The 25,518-nt window shown below is 35.2% G+C and overlaps 5 protein-coding genes across 9 annotated transcripts; 3 read left to right on the top strand and 2 right to left on the bottom strand.

Moving 5' to 3' along the window:
- Positions 1 to 550: 550 nt before the first annotated feature.
- LOC140972907 (uncharacterized) lies at positions 551 to 3,738 on the top strand. Its single transcript, XM_073435382.1, has 9 exons — positions 551 to 775; positions 857 to 987; positions 1,063 to 1,148; positions 1,244 to 1,338; positions 2,113 to 2,209; positions 2,670 to 2,784; positions 2,900 to 3,093; positions 3,451 to 3,576; positions 3,661 to 3,738. Exons 1-9 carry the CDS (start codon positions 594 to 596, stop codon positions 3,736 to 3,738), a joined length of 1,104 nt encoding a protein of 367 aa, XP_073291483.1. The 5' UTR covers positions 551 to 593.
- A 98-nt stretch (positions 3,739 to 3,836) lies between these two features.
- On the top strand, positions 3,837 to 7,190 carry LOC140972899 (uncharacterized; the record flags this gene model as incomplete). The annotated part of the gene is made up of 9 exons (XM_073435371.1): positions 3,837 to 3,958; positions 4,040 to 4,170; positions 4,246 to 4,331; positions 4,427 to 4,521; positions 5,296 to 5,392; positions 5,853 to 5,967; positions 6,083 to 6,276; positions 6,634 to 6,759; positions 6,844 to 7,190. Coding segments are annotated over 9 exons (1,155 nt in total), but the record flags the coding sequence as incomplete, so codon positions are not given.
- An 88-nt stretch (positions 7,191 to 7,278) lies between these two features.
- On the top strand, positions 7,279 to 9,506 carry LOC140989174 (protein COFACTOR ASSEMBLY OF COMPLEX C SUBUNIT B CCB1, chloroplastic-like). Of its 3 annotated transcripts, none has more exons than XM_073458303.1 (5): positions 7,279 to 7,527; positions 8,207 to 8,532; positions 8,800 to 8,921; positions 9,084 to 9,236; positions 9,320 to 9,506. In XM_073458303.1, the coding sequence occupies exons 1-5, from the start codon at positions 7,425 to 7,427 to the stop codon at positions 9,504 to 9,506; spliced, it is 891 nt and encodes a 296-aa protein (XP_073314404.1). In that variant the 5' UTR covers positions 7,279 to 7,424. The 3 variants fall into 3 exon arrangements, with proteins under 3 accessions (XP_073314404.1, XP_073314421.1, XP_073314414.1); XM_073458320.1 differs by having other exon boundaries at positions 7,439 to 7,544; XM_073458313.1 differs by lacking the exon at positions 7,279 to 7,527 and adding an exon at positions 7,583 to 7,759.
- Positions 9,507 to 9,526: 20 nt separating this feature from the next.
- LOC140989165 (AUGMIN subunit 4) lies at positions 9,527 to 14,472 on the bottom strand. Of its 2 annotated transcripts, XR_012177451.1 has the most exons (14): positions 14,235 to 14,472; positions 14,097 to 14,144; positions 13,800 to 13,925; positions 13,024 to 13,374; positions 12,783 to 12,882; positions 12,381 to 12,423; positions 11,786 to 11,879; positions 11,586 to 11,657; positions 11,350 to 11,408; positions 11,180 to 11,248; positions 11,053 to 11,104; positions 10,633 to 10,710; positions 10,422 to 10,558; positions 9,527 to 9,653 (listed from the first exon to the last, which is right to left on the bottom strand). XR_012177451.1 is itself a non-coding variant. In XM_073458287.1 (13 exons), exons 1-13 carry the CDS (start codon positions 14,361 to 14,363, stop codon positions 10,487 to 10,489), a joined length of 1,293 nt encoding a protein of 430 aa, XP_073314388.1. In that variant the 5' UTR covers positions 14,364 to 14,472; the 3' UTR covers positions 10,356 to 10,486. The 2 variants fall into 2 exon arrangements, 1 of the variants encoding a protein (XP_073314388.1); XM_073458287.1 differs by lacking the exon at positions 9,527 to 9,653 and having other exon boundaries at positions 10,356 to 10,558.
- A 2,955-nt stretch (positions 14,473 to 17,427) lies between these two features.
- LOC140989153 (uncharacterized) lies at positions 17,428 to 25,135 on the bottom strand. 2 transcript variants are annotated; one of them, XM_073458273.1, is made up of 23 exons: positions 24,878 to 25,135; positions 24,609 to 24,688; positions 23,895 to 23,981; positions 23,761 to 23,811; positions 23,563 to 23,680; positions 23,417 to 23,473; positions 23,056 to 23,120; positions 22,873 to 22,956; positions 22,430 to 22,480; positions 22,278 to 22,340; positions 22,137 to 22,183; positions 21,855 to 21,924; positions 21,719 to 21,781; positions 21,358 to 21,447; positions 21,239 to 21,277; positions 20,482 to 20,631; positions 20,325 to 20,402; positions 20,162 to 20,247; positions 19,632 to 19,680; positions 19,469 to 19,549; positions 19,148 to 19,241; positions 18,704 to 18,786; positions 17,428 to 17,695 (listed from the first exon to the last, which is right to left on the bottom strand). In XM_073458273.1, the coding sequence occupies exons 1-22, from the start codon at positions 24,993 to 24,995 to the stop codon at positions 18,719 to 18,721; spliced, it is 1,689 nt and encodes a 562-aa protein (XP_073314374.1). In that variant the 5' UTR covers positions 24,996 to 25,135; the 3' UTR covers positions 17,428 to 17,695; positions 18,704 to 18,718. The 2 variants fall into 2 exon arrangements, 1 of the variants encoding a protein (XP_073314374.1); XR_012177450.1 differs by lacking the exons at positions 17,428 to 17,695; positions 18,704 to 18,786; positions 19,148 to 19,241 and having other exon boundaries at positions 19,463 to 19,549; positions 19,632 to 19,805.
- Positions 25,136 to 25,518: the final 383 nt, after the last annotated feature.

The raw sequence follows: 25,518 nt of genomic DNA, 5'->3' as shown, positions 1-25,518 counted from the left end.
ACTTTAAACCGGGCCAGCGCTCTTCCAACATGGGCAAAATTATGAGATGGGCCATACTTGGCCCATAAAATCTCAAAGTTCAGAGAAACAATGCGCTTTTCATTTAAATCTCCAGTACAAACAATAATTCAAAGGCCCGTCTATGATTTTAAATTAATTAAATTAAATGCCTTTTATTTTGAAAATCATCGCCAATTTTTTCCCATCAATGGAATGTTTTAAGCGTATATATTTTATATGTATAATTATTTTAAATCTAAATTTTTTAAAATAATAAATTTATTTAAGAATCTAATTAAAAATATTTCTATTCCTTTTGTTTCTAAGTTATGAAAAGTTACAAATTTTGAACATTTCATAAATAAATTACGCTAATAATAAAAAATTATTATCTTAACGTTTATTAAGAACAATTCTAATTTTGAAGAATAATAAATCAAATACATTAAAAAAATATAATGGGACAAAGTTTGGTTGTAAATTTTGAAAAAAAAAGTTTTTTTTTATATTTTTNTATATATTGATTGAATTATAAATTGTTCACTATAAATATATATTGATTTCCGTGTCAGAGGATAAAGAAGGCAGCAGTCATGGAAGAGAAGCTATCTTCTGTGGCGAAGACTCTCACACCATCTCCTATCCAGCAGCTATCTTTTCTTGCTCAAAGATGCAATGCCATTAATCTCGCTGAAGGATTCCCCGATTTTCCCGCGCCGCTGTACATAAAAAACGCCGCCGTCTCCGCTATCAATTCCGACTTCAACCAGTACAGGTCCATCCATCCAAACAAACGAACATGTTCCCGTCATTTTCTGATTAGTGGAATCTCAAAAGATTTAGTTAATTTATGAAGGCACGTGCAAGGAATTTGTGATTACGTTGCTCGTAACATGAAAGAAATGCATGGAATTGATGTTGACCCCGACACTGATATGGTCATTTGTTGCGGGCAGTCCGAGGCATTTGCGGCAACAATGTTTGCAAGTATAATCTATGTTGTTTCTTTCTTAGTTTTGGCTCAGTTCCCATTTTCGTGTCTTGGGTTTGTTTTGGTTTCAGTTATTGATAAAGGAGATGAGGTTATATTGTTCGATCCGTCCTATGAAACATACGACACTTGTATAAAGCTTGCTGGAGGAGTTCCGGTTAGCTGATTCAGTCGTTGCAGTATTTTTCTTTCGTTCGATTTAGTTTCCGAATGGTATGAAATGATATATTTGTTATCGTGAAAATATGGTAGGTATATGTGGCTCTCGATCCCCCTTATTGGACATTGAGTCCTGATAAACTTGAGAAGACTTTTACTTATAACACTAAAGCTTTGGTTTTGAACAGGTATGGTTTGTGCCTTGTGGTAAAGTTGTTATTCTTGAAAGGTTTTGCAAGAGTTCGTGACCCATTCGTTTTAGCAGTCGAAGGTTTTCAGCCTAATCTGCGTGGTCTCTTGCTATATCGTTGTTACAATTGCTGCATTAGTCCTTTTTTTAAAAAATCAAATACATTTCATTCATATGTAATACAAATTAGCCACATTTACCCCATTTGATAGGGGTTTTATAATTGATTTAAAAAAATGCGGGACTTAACATGCTATTAATTTTACATTTGGTTTGTAGAAACCTCACTGAGAAAACCATATGTGACAAGCTCGTCCGAAAAGACGTTGAAAATCGAAGTTTTGACAATTGACGAAATTTCACCTATTCTATCGACTCGGACATCCTTTGAGGGCGCTGCATCAGTTTGTGTTTGCTCTGATAGGAGTGTTTTCTTGTTACATCAAAAGTTCTACTGTGAAATAGTAAAAACCAATTGGCCTTTTGAATTATCCTTTAAAAAATATGAGCTAGCGTTCATATTTCTCTCGTGTATCAATTCTTTTTGGTTGGTTTTCTGCTTGTGTAGCATTTGGTTATCGATTCTTAAGTGCATTATCTTAAATTAAATAAAAAAAAGATACTTGATTTTTTCATTTTTTTATGGAGTTGAACTTAATGTAGATCGATAGTTCTCGAGTTCTTTTTTTGAAAATGCTGTGCCACTTTTCAGATGTGGTGCTTGATAATGACTTATAAGCTTTTGGAAGTAGACTAATTCAATGTGAGACAGCCCCCATAACCCAACAGGAAAAGTTTTCACAAAGGAGGAGCTTGACATTATTGCTGGAGCTTGCCAGAGATGGGATGTGTTTGTGGTAACAGATGAAGTATGATCGAACTTTGCCGACTCCTATCGCATAACGACATTTAATATATATTTTTTAGGCTCAATAATTCTCTCTCGTGATGGGATCATGAATTTCAATATTAATTTTCATTATTTAAAAGATTAGGAATTATTATTGTGTTCGATATTATTTTCCTGTAAATATCCATTTCTTCATTTATGTCAAGCCTCTAAATTTACAGAAAATCGCAGAACACTCATATTGTACCTGTAGATTACCATGATAGGCTGAAAATTGGAGACTGAAAACATTCTTTCTTGTTAGACTCGCAGCATGTATTGTTTCTGCTTGGTTCTCCATTCTCCGTCAGGCAAAGCCTGCTATTTACATAGTGGTGATCAACTTATATATCTTCATTGTAAGGTTAAACAAACAAAAAAAGAGTATTTCTTTTGCCCCGTAACTTTTCTTTTTTGCTTTTGAATTATTATTTCTGCAGGTGTACGAGCATATTACTTTCGACAATGAAAAACACTTGTCGATTGCTTCACTTCCAGAAATGCAGAGACGGACGATCATTACGTCTTCCTTGTCAAAAACTTTTAGCGTAACTGGTACAATTTTCCGCTTAAAATTCACAACCCCCGCCCTTCCTTTGTCGAATACCTTTTCTTTCATGTGCCCAAAAGATGCGAGAATGATTTACAGCAAGTAGTGGTTGCAATATAGGATGGAGAGTTGGGTGGGCGATTGCTCCATCTTCTATTGCTTCTGCAGTCAGAAATATTCATATCAAAATAACAGATTCTGCTCCGGCTCCTTTTCAAGAAGCTGCTTTGACTGCTTTGAATAGTCTTCCTTCTTACTTTGATTCATTGAGAAGGGTAAGATTACAACCATCAAATTCTTCATGTAGATTGAAGGTTTGTCTCATTCTGATAATCTAGATTTCTAAAGCATTCTACTATTCCCAAATGATCTTGTGTGCTTTGAAAGTCCAATCCCTTACCAAAGTTTCCGAGTCTTTAAATTTGCTCTGTGGATTCCGCAGCTCCATTTTACGTTTCAAAACAATGAAATTCGATCCTTGAACTGTCAGTCCAATTTAGTCATCATTGACTTTCGAATACCATCATTACCCATTCCCCCTTGTGCCAACATCACCCAAAATATGACACGAGTCACTAGGGATACTTTTACAGATGTTTGATGTGATTATAATCCAACATGGCAACCTCGTGAGTTATGTTTAAGAACGTGATGCTGTCCAATGTGGTCAGGATTATGAATCAAAAAGAGATTGTATGATCAACTTGCTTGCAAGGGTTGGTTTAAAGATAGAGTTTAAGCCACAAGGTTCTTTTTTCGTATTTGCTCGACTCCCTGAAACTTGCCTGTTCTCTGATGTGAGTCTTTCTGAACTTTGGGCTCGGGTTTCATGGAGAAGAACAGAGATGATGAATTTAGTTTTAACGAGATTGACGTTGCAGGTTGAATTTATAGAGGAGTTGATTAAACGATCCGGGGTCGTGGCAGTGCCTGGGCGTGGATTTTTCCATGNAATCTAATTAAAAATATTTCTATTCCTTTTGTTTCTAAGTTATGAAAAGTTACAAATTTTGAACATTTCATAAATAAATTACGCTAATAATAAAAAATTATTATCTTAACGTTTATTNAAAGATGCAATGCCATTAATCTCGCTGAAGGATTCCCCGATTTTCCCGCGCCGCTGTACATAAAAAACGCCGCCGTCTCCGCTATCAATTCCGACTTCAACCAGTACAGGTCCATCCATCCAAACAAACGAACATGTTCCCGTCATTTTCTGATTAGTGGAATCTCAAAAGATTTAGTTAATTTATGAAGGCACGTGCAAGGAATTTGTGATTACGTTGCTCGTAACATGAAAGAAATGCATGGAATTGATGTTGACCCCGACACTGATATGGTCATTTGTTGCGGGCAGTCCGAGGCATTTGCGGCAACAATGTTTGCAAGTATAATCTATGTTGTTTCTTTCTTAGTTTTGGCTCAGTTCCCATTTTCGTGTCTTGGGTTTGTTTTGGTTTCAGTTATTGATAAAGGAGATGAGGTTATATTGTTCGATCCGTCCTATGAAACATACGACACTTGTATAAAGCTTGCTGGAGGAGTTCCGGTTAGCTGATTCAGTCGTTGCAGTATTTTTCTTTCGTTCGATTTAGTTTCCGAATGGTATGAAATGATATATTTGTTATCGTGAAAATATGGTAGGTATATGTGGCTCTCGATCCCCCTTATTGGACATTGAGTCCTGATAAACTTGAGAAGACTTTTACTTATAACACTAAAGCTTTGGTTTTGAACAGGTATGGTTTGTGCCTTGTGGTAAAGTTGTTATTCTTGAAAGGTTTTGCAAGAGTTCGTGACCCATTCGTTTTAGCAGTCGAAGGTTTTCAGCCTAATCTGCGTGGTCTCTTGCTATATCGTTGTTACAATTGCTGCATTAGTCCTTTTTTTAAAAAATCAAATACATTTCATTCATATGTAATACAAATTAGCCACATTTACCCCATTTGATAGGGGTTTTATAATTGATTTAAAAAAATGCGGGACTTAACATGCTATTAATTTTACATTTGGTTTGTAGAAACCTCACTGAGAAAACCATATGTGACAAGCTCGTCCGAAAAGACGTTGAAAATCGAAGTTTTGACAATTGACGAAATTTCACCTATTCTATCGACTCGGACATCCTTTGAGGGCGCTGCATCAGTTTGTGTTTGCTCTGATAGGAGTGTTTTCTTGTTACATCAAAAGTTCTACTGTGAAATAGTAAAAACCAATTGGCCTTTTGAATTATCCTTTAAAAAATATGAGCTAGCGTTCATATTTCTCTCGTGTATCAATTCTTTTTGGTTGGTTTTCTGCTTGTGTAGCATTTGGTTATCGATTCTTAAGTGCATTATCTTAAATTAAATAAAAAAAAGATACTTGATTTTTTCATTTTTTTATGGAGTTGAACTTAATGTAGATCGATAGTTCTCGAGTTCTTTTTTTGAAAATGCTGTGCCACTTTTCAGATGTGGTGCTTGATAATGACTTATAAGCTTTTGGAAGTAGACTAATTCAATGTGAGACAGCCCCCATAACCCAACAGGAAAAGTTTTCACAAAGGAGGAGCTTGACATTATTGCTGGAGCTTGCCAGAGATGGGATGTGTTTGTGGTAACAGATGAAGTATGATCGAACTTTGCCGACTCCTATCGCATAACGACATTTAATATATATTTTTTAGGCTCAATAATTCTCTCTCGTGATGGGATCATGAATTTCAATATTAATTTTCATTATTTAAAAGATTAGGAATTATTATTGTGTTCGATATTATTTTCCTGTAAATATCCATTTCTTCATTTATGTCAAGCCTCTAAATTTACAGAAAATCGCAGAACACTCATATTGTACCTGTAGATTACCATGATAGGCTGAAAATTGGAGACTGAAAACATTCTTTCTTGTTAGACTCGCAGCATGTATTGTTTCTGCTTGGTTCTCCATTCTCCGTCAGGCAAAGCCTGCTATTTACATAGTGGTGATCAACTTATATATCTTCATTGTAAGGTTAAACAAACAAAAAAAGAGTATTTCTTTTGCCCCGTAACTTTTCTTTTTTGCTTTTGAATTATTATTTCTGCAGGTGTACGAGCATATTACTTTCGACAATGAAAAACACTTGTCGATTGCTTCACTTCCAGAAATGCAGAGACGGACGATCATTACGTCTTCCTTGTCAAAAACTTTTAGCGTAACTGGTACAATTTTCCGCTTAAAATTCACAACCCCCGCCCTTCCTTTGTCGAATACCTTTTCTTTCATGTGCCCAAAAGATGCGAGAATGATTTACAGCAAGTAGTGGTTGCAATATAGGATGGAGAGTTGGGTGGGCGATTGCTCCATCTTCTATTGCTTCTGCAGTCAGAAATATTCATATCAAAATAACAGATTCTGCTCCGGCTCCTTTTCAAGAAGCTGCTTTGACTGCTTTGAATAGTCTTCCTTCTTACTTTGATTCATTGAGAAGGGTAAGATTACAACCATCAAATTCTTCATGTAGATTGAAGGTTTGTCTCATTCTGATAATCTAGATTTCTAAAGCATTCTACTATTCCCAAATGATCTTGTGTGCTTTGAAAGTCCAATCCCTTACCAAAGTTTCCGAGTCTTTAAATTTGCTCTGTGGATTCCGCAGCTCCATTTTACGTTTCAAAACAATGAAATTCGATCCTTGAACTGTCAGTCCAATTTAGTCATCATTGACTTTCGAATACCATCATTACCCATTCCCCCTTGTGCCAACATCACCCAAAATATGACACGAGTCACTAGGGATACTTTTACAGATGTTTGATGTGATTATAATCCAACATGGCAACCTCGTGAGTTATGTTTAAGAACGTGATGCTGTCCAATGTGGTCAGGATTATGAATCAAAAAGAGATTGTATGATCAACTTGCTTGCAAGGGTTGGTTTAAAGATAGAGTTTAAGCCACAAGGTTCTTTTTTCGTATTTGCTCGACTCCCTGAAACTTGCCTGTTCTCTGATGTGAGTCTTTCTGAACTTTGGGCTCGGGTTTCATGGAGAAGAACAGAGATGATGAATTTAGTTTTAACGAGATTGACGTTGCAGGTTGAATTTATAGAGGAGTTGATTAAACGATCCGGGGTCGTGGCAGTGCCTGGGCGTGGATTTTTCCATGCAAATCCATCTACCAAGTATATCAGATTTGCTTTCTGCAAAAGTGAGGACACACTCGCAGCTGCTTCGGAGAGGATTAGTCGTCTTGTTGATGAAAAGGGATGCTTCACACTATTTTAATATCTTCAAAATGGGATTTTGTTTGAAACAACGTTCTTCTTTTTGAAATTCTGTTGTTGGTTGTAAGATTTTCGATTTGGTTCGTCTATGCTTATGGATTTCACATGACTAAAATATGAATTCTGTTTTTTGATGGTTCAAATATTAATTCTTTATCATACTTTCTGTTTGTTTGAGTAATTTCATAAAAATACATGACGAGAAATTTGCTAAGTACGGACGAAAATTTTTTTTTTACCGAATAATAATGTCTAATTTATTTTCTGTATTTATCAGTTCAGACATGTAAAATTAATTACGTATACTTAAAAATATCATGCCTCTGCCTTTTCGGAGAAAACATCAAATCTGGACCGTGAATTGGTTACCTCATCCATCTCTCGCTCCAAACAATGCGCACACACACACACACACACACACACACTGACACACATATATTAACCCCTATCTGTGTGAGCCTGTTCTCGCCAAGAAGCTCCATTCCACCCTTCAAAGGTACCAAAACTGTTGCTGTTCGTAGCTTTTCCTCCGTAGCTTAATGTCTTCTATCTTCTTCTTTTTTTCAAACTTGTGCTCATTATATTTTCTGTATTCCGACCGAGAAATTGGTAAAATGCTATTTAGACATTTATGTATCTATCTCTATTTCTTGTTATAAGTTCTACACAAGGGGAAATTTTGAGACAAGTGGAAGTATCTCTGCTTGTAGACACGCTAAATCCATGCGGTTAAGTCCCAGCTATGTTTGCTTGCTTCGCTTGATTTTTCATTTTTTATGTTTTTGTTTGAGTGTGAAATTTCGATTTTGGATTAGGTTGCTGTAGGCTTACATGGTGATTAAGTGTTTCAGCGTTGTTGCCAGTAATGGAATTACGATAAATACCGGGTGTATATAATCTGTGTAGTTCAATGGAGTAGATTTAGAAAATTGATTTTTGTTAAAGCGTTTCTTGAGTTGTTATAAATATTCAATCTTGGGCCTGTTTTTTGACAGATGTGAATCTCTTTAACTTGTAAGAGCAATGGATTATTGAATACTTTGAGATTAAGCAGAGGTTAATTTTCAACCACCTACCGAAAATAATGATAACGGAAACAAGAATGGTGTGTCCTTAGATGGAATCAAGAAATTTCAGCAAACTGATTAGGTCAGTTTTTACTTTTGAATGATCAGATATGGCGATGAAGCTACTAATCTCTCCAATATCTCATCGTTGCACGTTTTCAACCCAGGACCAGCACCGCATTCATCCATCATGGTTTGGAGAGGGTTGCATGTCAACAAGACAAAGGAACCTTGTGGTTGGAATGTCTTACTCTCTTGATGATGTTCTTTCCTCTACTTCGCCTCTCGTGGAGCAACTTCATGACCCTCGGCCTCTATTTTTGCTAGCGGATAATTCTGGTTACTCGTTGGCCAGTTACTACACTTCTCTTGGTCTCTTCATCATCTCAGTTCCCGGTCTTTGGTCTCTCATCAAACGTTCTGTGAAATCTAAGGTACCATATTTCCATGTTCCGTTTCTGCATGGACGTATACACCTGTTAGATAGTGCCAATTATTGCCCCTAATGTCCTATGTATCTGCTTATTTGCCACTTGTTTTAGTATAGAAGCAATATGTTTTAGCACGGTGGCTGATCAGTCTAAAGGTTCCCTATGCACTGAGGCTAAAGATACATTGCAATTTTCTTAATTTCTGAATGATTTCGAGTTTAATGAGCGTTTGCTTGGTGAATGGTATATTTGACTTTGATTTTATCACAGGTTGTGCAGAAGACATTCATAGAAGGGGAGGTGAAGAAGGCGCCTAAGCAGGTGGCTGGAGAAATTTTTTCATTCTTTACGCGAAATAGTTTTTCAGTGGCTGATCGAGGCGATATAATAGTGTAAGCCTCTCACACCACATATATCTGAAAATTTTCTTGTTTATATGTTTACTGATGACATGTTGGGAGACTACTTCATCTGCTGTCATGCAAGGACTTTATCCATCTCAGATTTTGGTGTTACTTGAGTTGGTTTATATATAAACTATTGGTCGGTTTTAGATTCGAAGGAATGATGGCTCCTAGCCGGGGTCAAGCTGCTCTGCTAACTTTCTGCACCTGTATAAGTCTAGCAAGTGTAGCCCTCGTTCTTACAATAACTTTTCCCGACATCGGAAACAATTGGTTTTGGCTGACTGTACTGAGTCCCCTCGCGTAAGTGAACTACACCTCGATCATGATTTGATTCAAATATGAAATCCCTTAATTCGAAAAACTGATTAATATGAATACAACAGGGGGGTGTATTATTGGACAAAAGCATCAAGAAAGGAGCAGGTCAAGGTGAAAATGATGGTGGCCGACGATGGAACTTTATCGGAGATTATCGTGCAAGGTGATGATCAACAGGTAGAGCAAATGAGGAAAGCGTTGCAGCTGAGTGAAAAGGGAATGGTGTATGTGAAAGGTATATTTGAAAGATGAAAACGTTAAGAAATTCTTTTGTTGCGACAATTGTCTTTGCTCGTACGCTTGGTTGTAGTGTGGTGCAATTTTAAACTTCAACAAATGATATATGCATACAGTAGATCTTCCATGATTAATAACTGGATCAAATTTTGTGTAAAGAACTCTTCATCATACGTTCGAATTTCACTCAATGCCCAAAAATTTCAAGAAAACCATTGAAAGATTCTTGAAATTTCAAGCATAACAAAAAAATCTCAAAATTCACCTAAGTCTTATAAAATTACATGCTCGATTGATTTTCATATATTTCAGGCATATCTAAAAATTATAAAAATTCACCTAAGTTTTACAAAATTACATGCTCGATTGATTTTATTATATTTAATGCCATGTATTAAATCTTACTAAATCAATCATGCACTTGGCAAGTTAGGATTGTCAGCTACAAGAATAGGCGTGGATCTGCCATTCTAGTATCTCTTGGAATGGTGTCGATGACATCGCGGATTTTTTTATAAAAAGAAATTATGAGTATTTGAAAATTTGGAAAAAAGTTACTTATGAAAAAGATATATATATATTGGAATGCAAAATTCAAAAACCATTCAATGACAGCCGTTCTCAGTTCGTGTTGATAAACAATTGTCGATTCCCTTTCAAAAGATGTTGCAGCATTTTCACTCTTTATATTGGTGGCCTCCCTGACCGATCCGAAACAGGCATTTCGTCCATTTTGGAAACCTTCAATTTACTGTCCCGGAGCCGTGACCTAGTAGCACCCAACGGCTCATTATGAGACAAGGTCTAGATTTTGAGATCCATGTGAAACCCCCACCCCAAATAATTTTTATTTTTTTTTAAAAAAAAAAACAAAAGTGCAAAACTCAGAGATACTTAAATACATGTTAAAAATAACAATAATGAAAGAACATATAGGAGGCAAGATGATCCCGCTTGAGATCCACTTTGACTTCCACGGAATTAAAAGGGAAAATTTAGGAGATTGGATGGTCACGCTTGAGGTCTATTTCAACCTGGTGAATAGTCCACTGCATATTTTCAAGCTTCTGCAAGGATAATTTTGATTTAGAAAGAGATAAAATATGTCAAAAATAGCTTCAAAAGATTATGAAGAATTTACCTTCACGATCTCGTGGTATTGCCTAGCAATGGTGTCAAAGTGAGGATCAACACCTTGATACTCACGAAGGCGCGTAACCTGACAAATATAAATAACACAGGAGTATTACAAGTTTAATTTATACACTATTTTCTCAACAAATTCACACTCCATATTCAAACTTTCTTTCTAAGAAATAAGGTCCAACGAATTCACAGTAACTTATTAGCAGGCTTACCACAATACATAAATTAATGATGTGAACTCCTTGTACCCATATATATATATATATATAAAATAATATGTTCTGACTAGTTTGTTGAGCTAAAATGACATTGAGCATTTCAAGATCCACGGTCATAACCACCGCAACAGTAACGAAACCATAAAAAAAGAACACACAAAGAACCACAAGAACACTACAACAGCAAAGAAGCTTACAGCTTTGTTATATGCAAGCGACGCATCCTCCGTTGATTCAACCAAATATTTCCTATATAAGAGTTCAATTAGTGATAAATATACCAGTACTAAATGAATTTGATTTGAGAAGGTTTCATTTGTTTACCTGATTTTATGGAGTGCCGGAATGGTTTCTGGAGTATATGTTTCAAGGAGTAGAATGTGTTCAAGAACTCTTCCAAAGCAAATAAGAACGTTTAAATAGACAGCCAAAGACCATTATAGAACGGTCGTTTCTGAAGGTAAAGAACCAGGTCAGATGCAGGGAATACAAACCTTAGTTTAGCGCTCATGGTCTCACATCTTTTGCACAGCCAAGACTTTTGTAGATCATCCTATGAAAAACATAAATAAAATTGATAGAAGAATCTTCGCCAAAAACTAGAGACTGTATCAAAACACATCTTCGAGTAACTAAAAGAAAGTAAATTAATTGCACACATACATTAACATGATGTTTACATGGCTAGGGCAAATTAAATTCATAACCCAGCCGGCCGTAGCAAACTTACATATTTGTGTTGATGTTGCAGTTTAACATCTCTGACAAGTTTGAGAAGAACTCCTAGAATCTGCTCCAAAACCTGGGGATAGACATATAATACAAGAATAAAAACAATTGCAGGCGCACAAGACCACAGTTCAATGAGCTATCACTGGAAAAATATTCAGGATGATTATTCATGAAGAGAGAGAATAAATTATTGCTCACATAGTAATACTCAGCGAACTTTCTGTCAGAAGAATATAGATCCTCCCTCCACGCTGACTCTTCTCTTTCAATCTCTTCTAGGATCAATTTCACCCTAATATGTAACAAATGAATTAGAACCACATATGTACCAAGGAAGAACTGTTTTCATGGAAAAATCAAGCTATAAAAGATTACATCTACCGATAAATTGGGGAATCACAACTATCACAAATATTTAAAAATATGATAGCTAGAGATCTTTATCTATATAATAGAAAGAGTCAGGCCTCAATTTCTAATTCCAAGCTCTAACACAGGTTTTCAAATAATACAGAATACAAAAGCAATAGACAAAGCAAATTTTATTAAGACATATGAGCACAATCATGAGTAACATTATTTACCCAAAACTGTAAAAAAGAAAATTTTCATCCAGCACGAGTTGAAAAACCAAATATGTTAAACTTCAATCTTCAAACAAACAAGGATGTGATCGTTAAAACTGCAAGCATAAAGAATATCACCAGAAACTGAACAGAATAAATGATCGTGCCTGATCGTAAGGTGTAAATATAGTTTAGGATGGACGGCGAGGCTTAAGAAAAAGAGATACCTTTCAGGAAGCCGGGAAGTCAAATTCTGATGACCAGCCAAATCTGAAAAATAAAGAAGAAATTGAAGTTGAATCAATGCTATAATCTTATACATATGAAAAGTCAATATCCTTGATAGAGGTTTAACTCGTGAATCATGATTGCAATCAATCCCAAATTGGTAGCATCACAGAGATCATATTGCAGTAAAGCAAATCCATCTAAGCAGAATAAGCAAGTAACAACATCATTATAGCACACAGCGGTCGACAAAGATAGAATATATTGATTGTTCATAATTACAATTCATATGCAGTTTTGGCAGCCCAATTCATGAACAAATAACATCACACTGACCAAGCAATAAGTATCATATATGACATGAAATTCAATATTTATATGGATCTGAAATTGTGGCTAACCAATATCATCTATAACAACAGCATCTGCTAATTTATTGCATTTAGCATCAAGCCGACTTCCGATCTCACGGGCAAGCAACACTTGGTATTCTTCAATGCCCTACATTTTCAGAAAATTAGACCATTCTACATTTTTCTAGCATAATAAAAGTGATCAAAACCACTGAAGCACTTTTGACCAGCAACAAAAGTAGTCCAAAGGCATCAGAAGTCCAAATTATATTTATAAGAGGTGTCATACCATCGATATCGGTATCTGTTGAAGTTGTGTTTGCCATAAATAGGCCGGTGTTATTCCTAGGAATCTATTTGGAACACCACCAACTTCAGATTCTAATGCATCAGTCGTACCCCCAGATAAAGAATTATTTGCAGCCCCCACCCCAATGTTAGAGAGATTTGTCAAGTTAGTTGAATTTGTACTTGAGCTTATTGTCACACTAGTGCTTGTACTATCCAATGAACTTCTTGACACCGTACTCCATTTTTCAGCTTCATCCTCATGAATCTCACCATCTTTGGAGATAAGTGAAAGCCGCAACTTTTGAGCAGCTTCTGCAACAACCATCCTATGTTCAAGAGTCTCATAAACCTGAAATATTGATATTCTAAAATTCATCCGTTTTGTAACTTGCAACTAAGTAATTCAACGTCAAATGGAAAAAGAGTATAATAAATCCAAGAAAAGAGCCACAATATCTCAATCTCTGAAACAACTCATTCCATATTAAAACAATGTCCAATCACTGCAATACAAGGTCAAACTGGCTCAACTGTATGAAATTACAGCATTGATTCCTAACGTTTTATAACTCATCAATAACATCTTATTTTGGATAGTTTGACATATATTTAACTTCAATAGAGTATCGACAATCCGATAAACCACTAAAGCATATAACTTAACAAAACCTATGACCCTCTGCATGACCAATTGTTCATGTAAATAACAAATGACCAATGCAAACCAGCATAAAAGATCAATTACTGAGTAACCAAGTGGAAAAACAGGACAACCTGAGGTGAGTTTCTCAAACCAAGCTGCAGGTAAAGACCCTGAACATCACGAATACTGCCCAAATTCGCCATCGAATTCGCCTGGTGATACTCCTCCACCATAGCTATAGCTTCTAGGTATATTGCCTATGCAGGTGCACAAGCAATAAAGTAAATAAGGCAGCCAAAAAAAACTCAGACAAACTACATTTCACAAAATTTGATCTAAATTAAACACCACCAAACCACCGGAAGATCCACCAAACGGTAAACATGTAGTAGCAATTTATCTAAAACTATAAGTTTCTACTCTCGTACCAGGGATTCTAAGTAACGTTGCCTCTCTTTGTACATTTCTTCTCTAGCCTGCATTGACAAAACAAGCGAAAATTTTCCAAATTAAACTCGAGAAACAACAGAGAACAGAAATTAATGAACTTTAGCAAACGGAATTACGAGTTGAAGGTCGTAGTATGCGGATTTAGAAATGAGAGATCCATCGGGAGCCAAACAGTGGCGCTCAAGCTGATCCATCACTTGGTTCACGTCGGCCGGCAGATTTTGCGCCGCAAACACTCTCGCCATCGACTGACAAAATAATATCAACCGCCTCCCGCAATTCAATTTGAGATCAAAGAACTGGAATCTAACACTCTCCCTCTTCTTTTGTTTAGCAGTGTGGAAACAAAAACAAACACACCCAATCTGAAACGGTATTTATAAATATAATTTCTTTATCAATTTTTACTAAAATAAATTTTGTAATATTTTAAAATAAATTATTTTCTACAATATTAGAGTAATGAAGTCCTTCTTTATAAAAAAAATTACTATATTTCAAATATTGTTTAATTATGATCTTTTTATAAAATTATGTAAAAGAATTATTTTTTATTTGTATATTTCAAATATTTGTCGTATATGTGTACTTGAAGTTTGTGTGTGTAGGAGGAATTTGAAAGTTGATTAAAATTATTAATATTTCTGTAGTAAAATGTTTTTGTGTTATGTATATAAATTAACAATAATGTTTTAAATAAAATTAAAATTACATATTTATTACTATTTTCAAAATATGATGATTTTAACAAATAAAAGAATAATTAAAAAATAGTATAATTTAGGAAGAATTGGATTGTGAAATTAGCAATGGATGCATTCTCTTTTTCTTCTTTGATGGAGTTGAGGTGTATTTATCAATGTGCAAGTCCTTCATTTTGATTTTTTTTAAAACACTACCTAATCTTAAACTTAATGTTGTGCTTAGGTGGGCCATCTAACTTATGTGGGGTTGATTTTTTTTTTTTTACAACACTGAGCTACAAGCCCGGTCTCATGTGGGGTTGATTTGGAGAAACTAAAATCAATAAGAGTACAGTAAGGTTCAAATTTTCTGCAAACAATGACGTCGCATAGGAACATGTGGTTGACAAGCTTTAGAGGCTCCTTTAAATAGACCGGCCGCTTGGTTTTAGGTTGCTGATGGACTTATGTTCCAACAGATAAACTGATTCAGAGGAGAAACTAGTGGAAAATGTGATATGTATGGTTCATTTATACAAACGTTTCAACACCTTTTCTTTTGCACTTGATATTTATTGGCTTCAATTCTAGAGATATGGATGGTTAAGAATAATGTGGTCGAATCAACCGTAGTTTTTATGGAGAGATACTCTTTTCAAATATGAGTACATGTTCATGTTTGTTGATATCACTGGTGAGTGAATTGATGATATGATTATTGATAATGTCTAGACTATTGAACAATGTAGATTTCAGAGATGAGATAAGATAAAGTTTTAGAAACATTAGAGTGCTCTTTATCAATTTGATGTTTATAGAAGAACAAATGTTATGACATGCTTCTTTTCCATTTGATTTTCCTTTACAATTCCTCCAAGTCTTACACATCTTAATATTTAATAATAATGTTTGTATGCATCTACTTTTCAACAAGAATGCAGTGTCAACTCTCCAGATTATGGTCCTCTGCCACCAAATTCACCTGCATGGTGCTTGGCTCCATTTGATCCTGAGGGCATTTTAAGGTAAGTACTAGACTTTCTCCCCTTTCCAGGTTATACTATCTTCTAACAAAATCAGAATGAATTATATGCTATGCTACTGAAAACTGAAGTAGACATTTTTACAATGAAGATTTATGCATAAAAAGTATGGAAATGTGAAGATTTTATTAATGAAAGGTCTCTAAACTTTTCTAAAATCTAAAGATTTGATTTACTAAAAAGTTGGATAGTCCTATGCTAAAATCAAGTAATTAAGATTTGATTTTTCATCACATAGTGATAGACAATGGGATGGAAAATTTTAAAATATAACAAGTAATCTATCCTATATATAATATTTGAGTCATAATAGAGACAAATTAGTACCTCGGTCTAATTTTTAGAATCCAGGAATAGGCCTTTTTTTCCTTATTTTTTAGGCCACCTATTCCTTTTTTCATGGAGAAAAAAAAATATAAAAAACAATTAAAAATTAGAAAATTTTATATTTATAAAATGTAGGTTTGACATTCTTGTTATGGTAAATAAGGGATGTATTCTTACTTGGAACGAATCCAAGTACTGAAGCTCCACAATTGTCCATTCATTGGATGTTATCATACTTGTTATAATACTCTCATGCTGAGATACGGTACGATTTGGCACTTAGGAAAGTTAAACTTATGTCCCATTTGCAACACATTTTTGTTGAAAATCAAACATGCTGACCAAGTATACATTTTGATTCTTTCAATTCCCAACTTTTTCCAGACTAAAATAAAGCATGGACCTTTTCTTTTGCATGTAATTTATCATATTAAAATCGTTAAATTAAGAGTTCAAATCTCTTGTCAATATATTTTTTTCATGACCCACATGCATATATACTTTCTTTGTATAAAATTACACAAAAAATTTAGATACATGTCAACTCCTTTGTTAGTCCAGAATACAGAACAAAAACAGTTCTGAGTTCACCCCGAAAATCGTTAGCATCGACTTTCCCCTCCCAATACAATGGATGACAGAAGCAGACCAAGTTTTCCAGGTGTTGACGCTGAGAAAGAGATACAAATAGTTGGTGGAATCAACAATAACAATAATAATAATGGTGGTTACAAGATTTACGCGAGGAGTTGGTCTCGGCCATCCGCGGATTCGCCACCACACTTTCCGGCGGAGATTGGTCCAAATTATGATCAGTCGGATGTCGCAGCACCGAAGAGATTTCGAGACCCGGACACCATGCGGCGGAAGCGGATAGCCAAGTATAAAGGGTATAGTATTGCAGGTAGAGTGAAGGCTTCTATAAGAAATGGGGTTGGTTGGATCAAGAACAAGTGCTCTCAAATCAGCCTTGGCTACTGAAGATAAGGTAGCTTCTTCTTTTTCTTCTTTTTCTTCTTTTTTTGTCTTTGAATTATGCATGGATAGTAAGTACTGTGGACAAGCCAAGTAGTAGTTTCTTGTTGAATTATATACCTCTGTTTATCATTAGGTTTTTTATACCTCTGTTTATCATTACATATTTCGAAAAAATAAACATAAAACAATACCTTCAAAACTAAACTCAAGGAAAACTGTTATAATCATTAAGCAAAACAAATACCAAAACTTGGATCACTTGCCGTGTCTATAATCCATGTTCTCACCATTTTTTACTCCGACTTCAATCCCTCTCAAAAGTAACAAAACCTGGAAATATATCTCCAGAACTAATTGGTATTATTAGTAATACAAGAAATGTTAATCAAAATCTAGCATAATTATCAAACTAAATTCACTCAGCAATACGACTATGAAAACAGTATAAGATAGCCAACATCATTTACGTCGCTTCCTCTTGAAAACACACATTCTACAAAAAATCCCACTGAGTTCAACCCCGACTCATTGAGCTGGCCTGATTTCCTGCACCCAAACATAGTTATGTCATTCTGTAGATTAACCCTTTTAGCTCAAGCTCAGCTCAATGAGACTCACAATTAAGTTACCCATACATACTTGATTCACAAAATGATTCTCAACTCGGAGCTGATTTCAGACTGCCCAAATAAGAATATGTTCGATGCCCATGTAAAAATTACAAATCACACAAAATCCAATCGTCTTTATTCTCCCATCGGTCACAAAGTTTCTGGAGAAAAATAGAGCTGGATACAAGTTTCAAGTCTGGTATTTGTCGAATAGTAATCTAATTGTCGCTTATCAAACTCGAACTAAGAAAATTCTCATTTGAGCATGTTTTAATTTGGTGAAAAAACTGGCATGTTTAAACAACTTTTATTAGTCAAATTAGATATTCAAAATCATTAAAAATAAAGTAATTTCTGAATATATTTGAACAAACTTACCAGCAAAATCAAAATCAAATTCTTCTTCAATAACATTTTCCATAAAGATTTATGATTGATGGAGCTCATATTTTTGTCAGGCTAAATATATTATGATTGATGGAGCCAATCCAGATTCTGCTCATATTTTCCATAAAGATTTATGATTGATGGAGCCAATCAAAACCCAGATTCCGCTCATATTTTTGTCAGGCTAAATGTTCAAGCCCGAGCTCAATCAGCTCACAATAATATTAGACTCAACTAAATCTCTGTAAGAGTCAGTACGTTAAGGATCATAATTTGGACGAAAAAGGATTGCTTCTAGTTAGCATAAATAATACAATATATAATGCAAAATGGACACATGCGTGGATGACTTAGTACCATAAAAAGATGAAATCATAATAAAATATTAAACTATTCGAAACAGGCTCAATCAAAATCTCCTGAGTTAAATCCCATGAGTTCCAAAGATTTCAACAAAAAAAAAAGTATCCATACAAAGAAAGACCTGGCAAGTGGGACCGTGAGATTAGGAAAATAGCTCCCCTAAAAATTAATTCCTCTAATGAAAATTGCGTACCTCATACGGGTCATTCTACAAGCTTCCATTCTGAGGATTTTCGAGATAAGGTTGCAGCTGCCCAACTGCCGCCAAGACAAAACCTATAAAATGTCAATTGCAAATAGAATATATTAAGTGTTTGATCATGTACCTTGGCACATTAATAAATATCTTGGTCCATTCAAGAACTAGACTGAGATAATAATTTTATTTAAAATGTATGGTAACATATACTCGATATAGGAAGCATCATCTATCGGTGCTTGCTTAAACCACCAGAAACAAATTTTTGAACATGAACACCTGTGTGGGTGAGAGTTGGACTATGTTAATCTGAAGACATTAAACTAGGAGTCTAGGACTGTCAGAATTTCTAGCACAGCATAACCAACAACCAGACATTACTTTACATCAGGTCTATAAAACACTTTACAAGATTCCGAGTTTTGACCATTGATATACCTAAGAATACAGCTGAGGGTCTCCCTGGTCTTGACTTAAATTCTGGATGGAACTGAACCCCCACGTAAAATGGATGGTCAGAAAACTCCATAATCTGAAGAAAAAAATTGATGGAAAGCAAAATGAAAGTTATAAATTCAAGGAAACTTTAATACGAGGGGTGCAAACTAAAGAAAAACAGCAAAGATACTTAGGAAATGATCAACTAGAATTTAGAGAGAGTTTGACTCGCCAGTGCTCAATCAATGGAACTAACTAATCCCTAAATTACAAGAAAAAATAATAGAACGATAGTCATCTTGCAAGAAAGTAGAAACTTACCTCCATTCGTTTTCCAGTTTCGTCTCTCCCCACGAATTTCAAGCCAGATTTTTCCAGAATACTGACCATCTCTGGATTCACCTGTACCACTCAATACAAAAAATATTTAAGTAAAATATGTCAGTCAAATAGTTTAGTTCTTCAAATTTTCTCATCAATTGACCTCATATCTGTGCCGATGCCGCTCATCCACATACTCTGAATTATGGTAGCTGAAGGAAAGTAAATACCATTAGAAGGTTTCAAAAAGAATGGTTATACAGCAATCAAAATGTTTCTAATTGCTATGTGCATTCTCTTGAACGCTCCGATAGATGAGCTTTCCGTGTACTGATATCTGAATCAGGAGAATAGAAAGATCAACTTGTGTGATCCTCAAGATTTAGAAAAATAAAAGGCACCACCAACCACCACATAAAGCTTCATCAAACCGATGGACCAGGTTTATCTACATTTATAATTATTGTACTGCTAATAAAACTCCAAAAGCTCGGTGTCAGTGTACTTTGTGCATACAGCAACTCACAGTTCTTACAAAAACCATAATACTTTGTGAGATACACATCATTTACGTATTTGTTACCACCATTAACTGAAGTACTGAACTAATATTTAATCACTCTGAGCTCAAACTCTTCTAGTCATACATAACAGCTAAAAGACTACACAATTTAGCAGAGTGATAGCTCTTACAGCTTTGATGTTATGCAATCTGTTGTTTGGAATAACGTTCTACGGCTACCAAGTCTCATTGTGCTCCCCATGTGTGTTTTTGAACCCTGAAGAGGAGTATAGATGAAAAATGTCATAAATCAAACGAGTGAACATTTCTAAAAGAATCTCTTTACAATTTTACCTCTGGCATGAAAATCACCACAGGGTGGGATGTCTTATCATCAAACTCTTCACTATCTGCGCTTTCTAATCCCAAAACCTGCGAAGACATATAAGGGCCTATAGGCTTCCATTGTTAACATGTAAAAACCTATATATGGTTTGAGGAATAAACTTACATTTCTCGCAATCTCAATCACAGAAATCTGTAGGCCTAAACAAATCCCAAGATATGGAACTCTATTCTCTCTCGCATATTTGGCAGCCAAGATCATCCCTTTCACCCCACGATCTCCAAACCCACCAGGAACCAAGACACACGCAGCATTCTAAAAAATTGGTTGGCTTGGGATTGAAATAATTTGCGAGTAGTTTAAAAACCAAGAACCATCATGTGCATTATAAAACAATCATCATAGTAAAGTGAAAACTAAATAGATGGCATAGCAGATGATACAAGGAAGATTTGTCATAGGACCGAATTTCCATATAGATGAAGTTGATTTCTAAATTGCATTAGAAACCGGACTAAATATTTATGGTCCAGAAAATGTCATCGTTGTGAGCGGCCGCCTGTCTGACTTTTCACACAACATATTATCACCCAAAAAAATAAAAATTATAGGATAAGCATAATGTTGTAATACGGTGATCAAGATTCATGGTGATCAAAACGGTATACGCTTGTTGATCAAAACAGTATGCATGGTGATCAAAACGGTATCGGGTATACACTATAATCCATAAGGTACTCACATTTCTATAGTAACAGATACAATTTTGAAATCTAGAAATGATAATGCATTCCTGCAAGGCATAAAAAAAGTTTCCAAACAAGAGACGTGCACAACAAAATTCACTTCACAGCTTGTGAGTCAGTACTCTAAAACAGAAACAAAACAAACATATTAGTTAAAAATCCAAATATGATCATACCCTAAGAGTTCTCCAAGCGGCTGCATAAGCTTCCGGGGACTGTAATGGAAAAAAAGAGATGAAAACACAGATTTTAAGCTACAAAATTGAGAATCCTGTCAGTTGTTTGACATCTTTACCGATTCTACGCTGTCATCCTCGAGATCTGAAGCAGCAATCCAATCAATAGCTGGTCTCAACGAACATGCAATGCAGGAATGGAGAAGGGCCTGAAAATTAAACAAAAAGATTTAGTTCTTATCTTAGAAACCAGCCGATTATTCGATTCCGGAATATAAAATAGTGTATAACAAAAACCACTGGATCTCAAACAAAACTAAACACATGAACGCGGAAAACCAATACATATCTTTCACCATTGCATAAAACATAAGTAACCAAAAAATACCCGCAAATGTAACATGATATCCACTGGTGTGTAGTCATATTAAACTTATTGGCTGAAAATAGAAACTATAAAAATATATTATATTATCTAACCTTAACAACAGATAAATATGAATCTGCCATTCCAACATACTTCCCCACCATTGCAATTCGTACCTGCAGAATCAGGCATTCATCAGCCAACATAAAGAAAGCAGTCAAAAGCTGCAATCAGGGGTTTGTTACTAACAGAGTTTGTTAGGTTGTCAAAAATCTCAGCTCGTTTGGTCCATTCTTGTAAATTGGGAAACTTGGCTACACTGAAAAATTACATGTATGTATAGTCAGGAGAACAAAGTGGTTACTCAAATAATTTTCAATATTCACAAATCATATTCATATATATGAGAGATTATATGATAAAAGGAACCCCAAAAAAACATGTGCTCGTAGAAATTAAATACCATGATATAACAAAAGTACAGAGCAAGTAAGAAAAGAAGATAAAAAAAAACATTCAAACAAGACTGACCTTAGTAAGTTCAGATGTTTAAGGATGGCATCATGTGCACTTTGGTTCTGGTAAAAAAGTAAGAATCAGAAGTTTAAGAATGAACACCTCAAACAGCCAAGACTAGAATAATACCCAAGCCTTGAGATAATGATTACCTACCCGAAGCAGAAGAGGTATGTGCCAGATGTTCGGCACATCATGTATATTGAGAATATTGCCAACCTAAAAATGAAATCAAACCGTAAGAAAAATATAAATAGCAGAAAGACATTCCTACAGTCCAAAATAGGCATTGCAAAATAACTTCTTACAGAGACGTGACAAAACTGGGACAGCTTATGCTTCGTGCTTTCCAACAATGGCTGCAACAGTAGAGATCCCATATAATAACTTTTTTACACACAACCATGGTAGCTGACTAATATCTAAATGTAGGCAACTCAAAAAGCCATAAAGTTTCAGAATATTATTTTAAAGTGTTTCGGGAAAAATTTGAAGAGCATAGACTAATACACAGGAGAGGTCATCACCAGGAAACAATGACAAAGATTCATGCAAATTAAATTATGTTTACACAATTCTACCAGGATAGGGAAGAAAATAGCCTAAACGTTACAGCACAGCATTATCAAACAAAACTAACATTACAATTTACAACTGAAAATAATCACATGAATTAAACAAGTCCAACATATCTGTGGAGTTCAAAGCAGCAAAAATTGCAACTAGACGTTGCTGCCTATAAAATACCTACCTGCGCGGAACGACAAGCCAAAAAATGGGGGGTTAAGCCCAATGCTCTCAGTTCTCGCACACTGTGCTGAGTGGGCTTTGTTTTCTGCAGATATGCGGATGAATAAGGACTTTGAATTGCAAAATATAAACTAAAGTGTAGAGTAAAGCTGTGGCAAATTTACACAAGGGAATAGAGTATTACTTGCTCACCAACAACTCCAAGAACAGGTATAAGACTCACATGAACCAGACAGAAATTATCTCGTCCTAAAGCAAAAAAGTAAAAGAGCAACATTAGGGATACAATAACAATGGGAGAAGAAATGTGTCGATGTCAAATGAAACTCTTTAATTAATCCAAAATGACAACCACTGAGAGACAACACAGTTCACTATGACAAAGGTTAGCTTTTAAGACATCTCCAACTATTTGACAGACAATACATTGCAAGAAAGGACAATATATTTCTACAAAAGAAAAGGAGAGTGAGAATCTGAGGATATTCCATATATTATAGGAACTGTGTATCTCACTTTTTTAGCAGCAAATAATGAACCCTTACCAACTGAGAAGAATAGCTGTCGCAGAGCTTCAATAAATGGCATTGACTCAATATCACCTGGGCAAAAACATATTTCCTAATGAATGAGGCTCACAGAGAAGTGTCAAGCAAGCCTCGCGGGAGTGTCTTTCATCAGAAAACTTTACCTACGGTTCCTCCCAATTCTATAACGCAAACATCTGCAGGGCCATCTATTCCATCCACAGGAATAAGAGATACTGATTCGATCCAATTCTTAATAGCATCAGTGATGTGTGGGACTACCTGATTTCAAACAAAAAATACAGTCACCTCTACTCTGCTATTTTACTTAAATTAAATAATATCCAGGAATTAACCATAACCTGTACAGTCTTTCCAAGATAATCACCTCTCCTTTCCTTTTCAAGGACAGACTGCCAATGGAAAAACAACACATCTACCTTAGGGAAGAAACAAAAATCAACGCCACCATAAAGTCGATTACGGTCACAAGTACCTGAAATATCTTTCCTGTTGTGATATTGTTGTCCCTTGTCAGTGTCACATCTAAAAACCGTTCATAATTACCTAAATCCAGATCTACCTATTAAACAATTGTAAACAAGACTGAGATAATAGCTTTGAGGCTAAAAAAGTGGAAAAAGTCATAAAATGTCTGCATAAGCAAAAATTAAAAAAAAATCCATAAAGTCAGAAAAATGGATTCGTCAATCGCCCACTATTGGGATAAAGTGATAAAAAAAAAAGTTTAAAGTGAATAAGATTAGCACATAATTCCCATGATTGATTGCAGCGGATATTATCCGTTTAATGTAACATTAGCAAGCTATTTTAAACAACAGGATCCTGGAATGCCTTTACATAAACACATGCAGGATATAGAAACAAAATAGTTGTACCGCATGATTCAAACATCTGACAGTATTCTAAACTACTATATGTATACTCGCTCTTTCCCAAACTTGGTATTCAGCTTACACACTTTGATTCACATGCTTCTTTTTTTAAGCACTTTAATAATGATAAATTCATAAAGATAGTCAATTTTATATATTTGTAAAGCACAGTTGCACCATGATAGTTTAAATGATCGCGGATATTGCCAACAACCATCTGGCATCAAGATCGTTCAAAAAAACTAGAATAGCACATGCAAAAGCTTTTGAACCGAAACATATCGAGAACAGAAGGGGTTTTCAAGGATTGTCACCTCTCCACCGTCATCAAGAACAAAGACCTCTCCATGCTCAAATGGAGACATTGTACCAGCATCTGTATTTAAATAAGGGTCTGCCACAACGCGAAACCAAAAAATACTAAGTTAGACGATCAAATTTTGTATTGTACTCCACTCCGAACAAAAAAAAAACATTTCATAATCGCGAATCGCTTTTTTCCTATCCGAAATTAATTAGAGAAAGAGTAGAAACTATCAATCAAAACTTCTAATTTACAACAGATAAAGGTACGTCAACGGACCAATTTTAATAGAGGTGACACGAAGGCCACATGCCTTCAACACAACGCCGATGCTACTGGCGGTGACACCTTTCCCCAGGCCGCTCACCACGCCGCCGGTTACAAGAACATACTTCATTGTCTTCACGATTTTCAGCCAGGTGTTTGTGAGCGGGAAGAGGAATTCGAGTGCACTGCACTCGCTTCCGCTTTTATGGGAACCCGATGTTTCTTCTGCGCTCTCTGTGAAGTCTAAACCCCTTCGAATTTTCTCTCTCGTTTGGTCGTTTTTATGATAATAATTCTTAATTCCAAATATCTCATTCAATGGGCTTGCCCTTAACGGGCTTTGCAATTGTATCATCGTTCTGGGCTCATGGTTATTGAAAATCCAACCCATATCGTACGGAATATTTTGAGCTAGTTTTTAAAAATGACTTGGTCGAATATTTTTATTTTATTTTATTTTTTGTAAAATGACCTTCAAACATTAAAAAATAAAAAACTAAACAAAAAATAAAGATTGAGAAGGTTGGATTTTAAATTCATGGCCAAATAAAGATCATTTAGTTAAATAATCCGAATATTTATAGAGGGTGTAGGTAAATTTATTTTAAAGATTTAAATGTTTTTATAATCGAGATTTAATCAATAAATACTGA

Source organism: Primulina huaijiensis, chromosome 1 (assembly GCF_012295235.1).
Source record: "Primulina huaijiensis isolate GDHJ02 chromosome 1, ASM1229523v2, whole genome shotgun sequence".
Lineage (NCBI taxonomy): Eukaryota > Viridiplantae > Streptophyta > Magnoliopsida > Lamiales > Gesneriaceae > Primulina > Primulina huaijiensis.
This window is presented reverse-complemented; position numbering and strand designations above follow the sequence as displayed.

What these genes read in the sequence shown, in the direction of transcription:
- LOC140989174 (XM_073458303.1), top strand. Translation starts at nt 7,425, where the DNA reads ATGCGCACACACACACACACACACACACACACTGACACACATATATTA. An exon ending in CTCCATTCCACCCTTCAAAG is followed by an intron (nt 7,528 to 8,206) that starts GTACCAAAACTG and finishes TTGAATGATCAG; the next exon opens with ATATGGCGATGAAGCTACTA. An exon ending in AACGTTCTGTGAAATCTAAG is followed by an intron (nt 8,533 to 8,799) that starts GTACCATATTTC and finishes ATTTTATCACAG; the next exon opens with GTTGTGCAGAAGACATTCAT.
- LOC140989165 (XM_073458287.1), bottom strand. Translation starts at nt 14,363, where the DNA reads ATGGCGAGAGTGTTTGCGGCGCAAAATCTGCCGGCCGACGTGAACCAA. An exon ending in CATACTACGACCTTCAACTC is followed by an intron (nt 14,145 to 14,234) that starts GTAATTCCGTTT and finishes TTGTCAATGCAG; the next exon opens with GCTAGAGAAGAAATGTACAA. An exon ending in GTTTGAGAAACTCACCTCAG is followed by an intron (nt 13,375 to 13,799) that starts GTTGTCCTGTTT and finishes TCAATATTTCAG; the next exon opens with GTTTATGAGACTCTTGAACA.
- LOC140989153 (XM_073458273.1), bottom strand. Translation starts at nt 24,995, where the DNA reads ATGAAGTATGTTCTTGTAACCGGCGGCGTGGTGAGCGGCCTGGGGAAA. An exon ending in AAACATCTGAACTTACTAAG is followed by an intron (nt 21,925 to 22,136) that starts GTCAGTCTTGTT and finishes GTAATTTTTCAG; the next exon opens with TGTAGCCAAGTTTCCCAATT. An exon ending in TTGACAACCTAACAAACTCT is followed by an intron (nt 21,782 to 21,854) that starts GTTAGTAACAAA and finishes CTGATTCTGCAG; the next exon opens with GTACGAATTGCAATGGTGGG.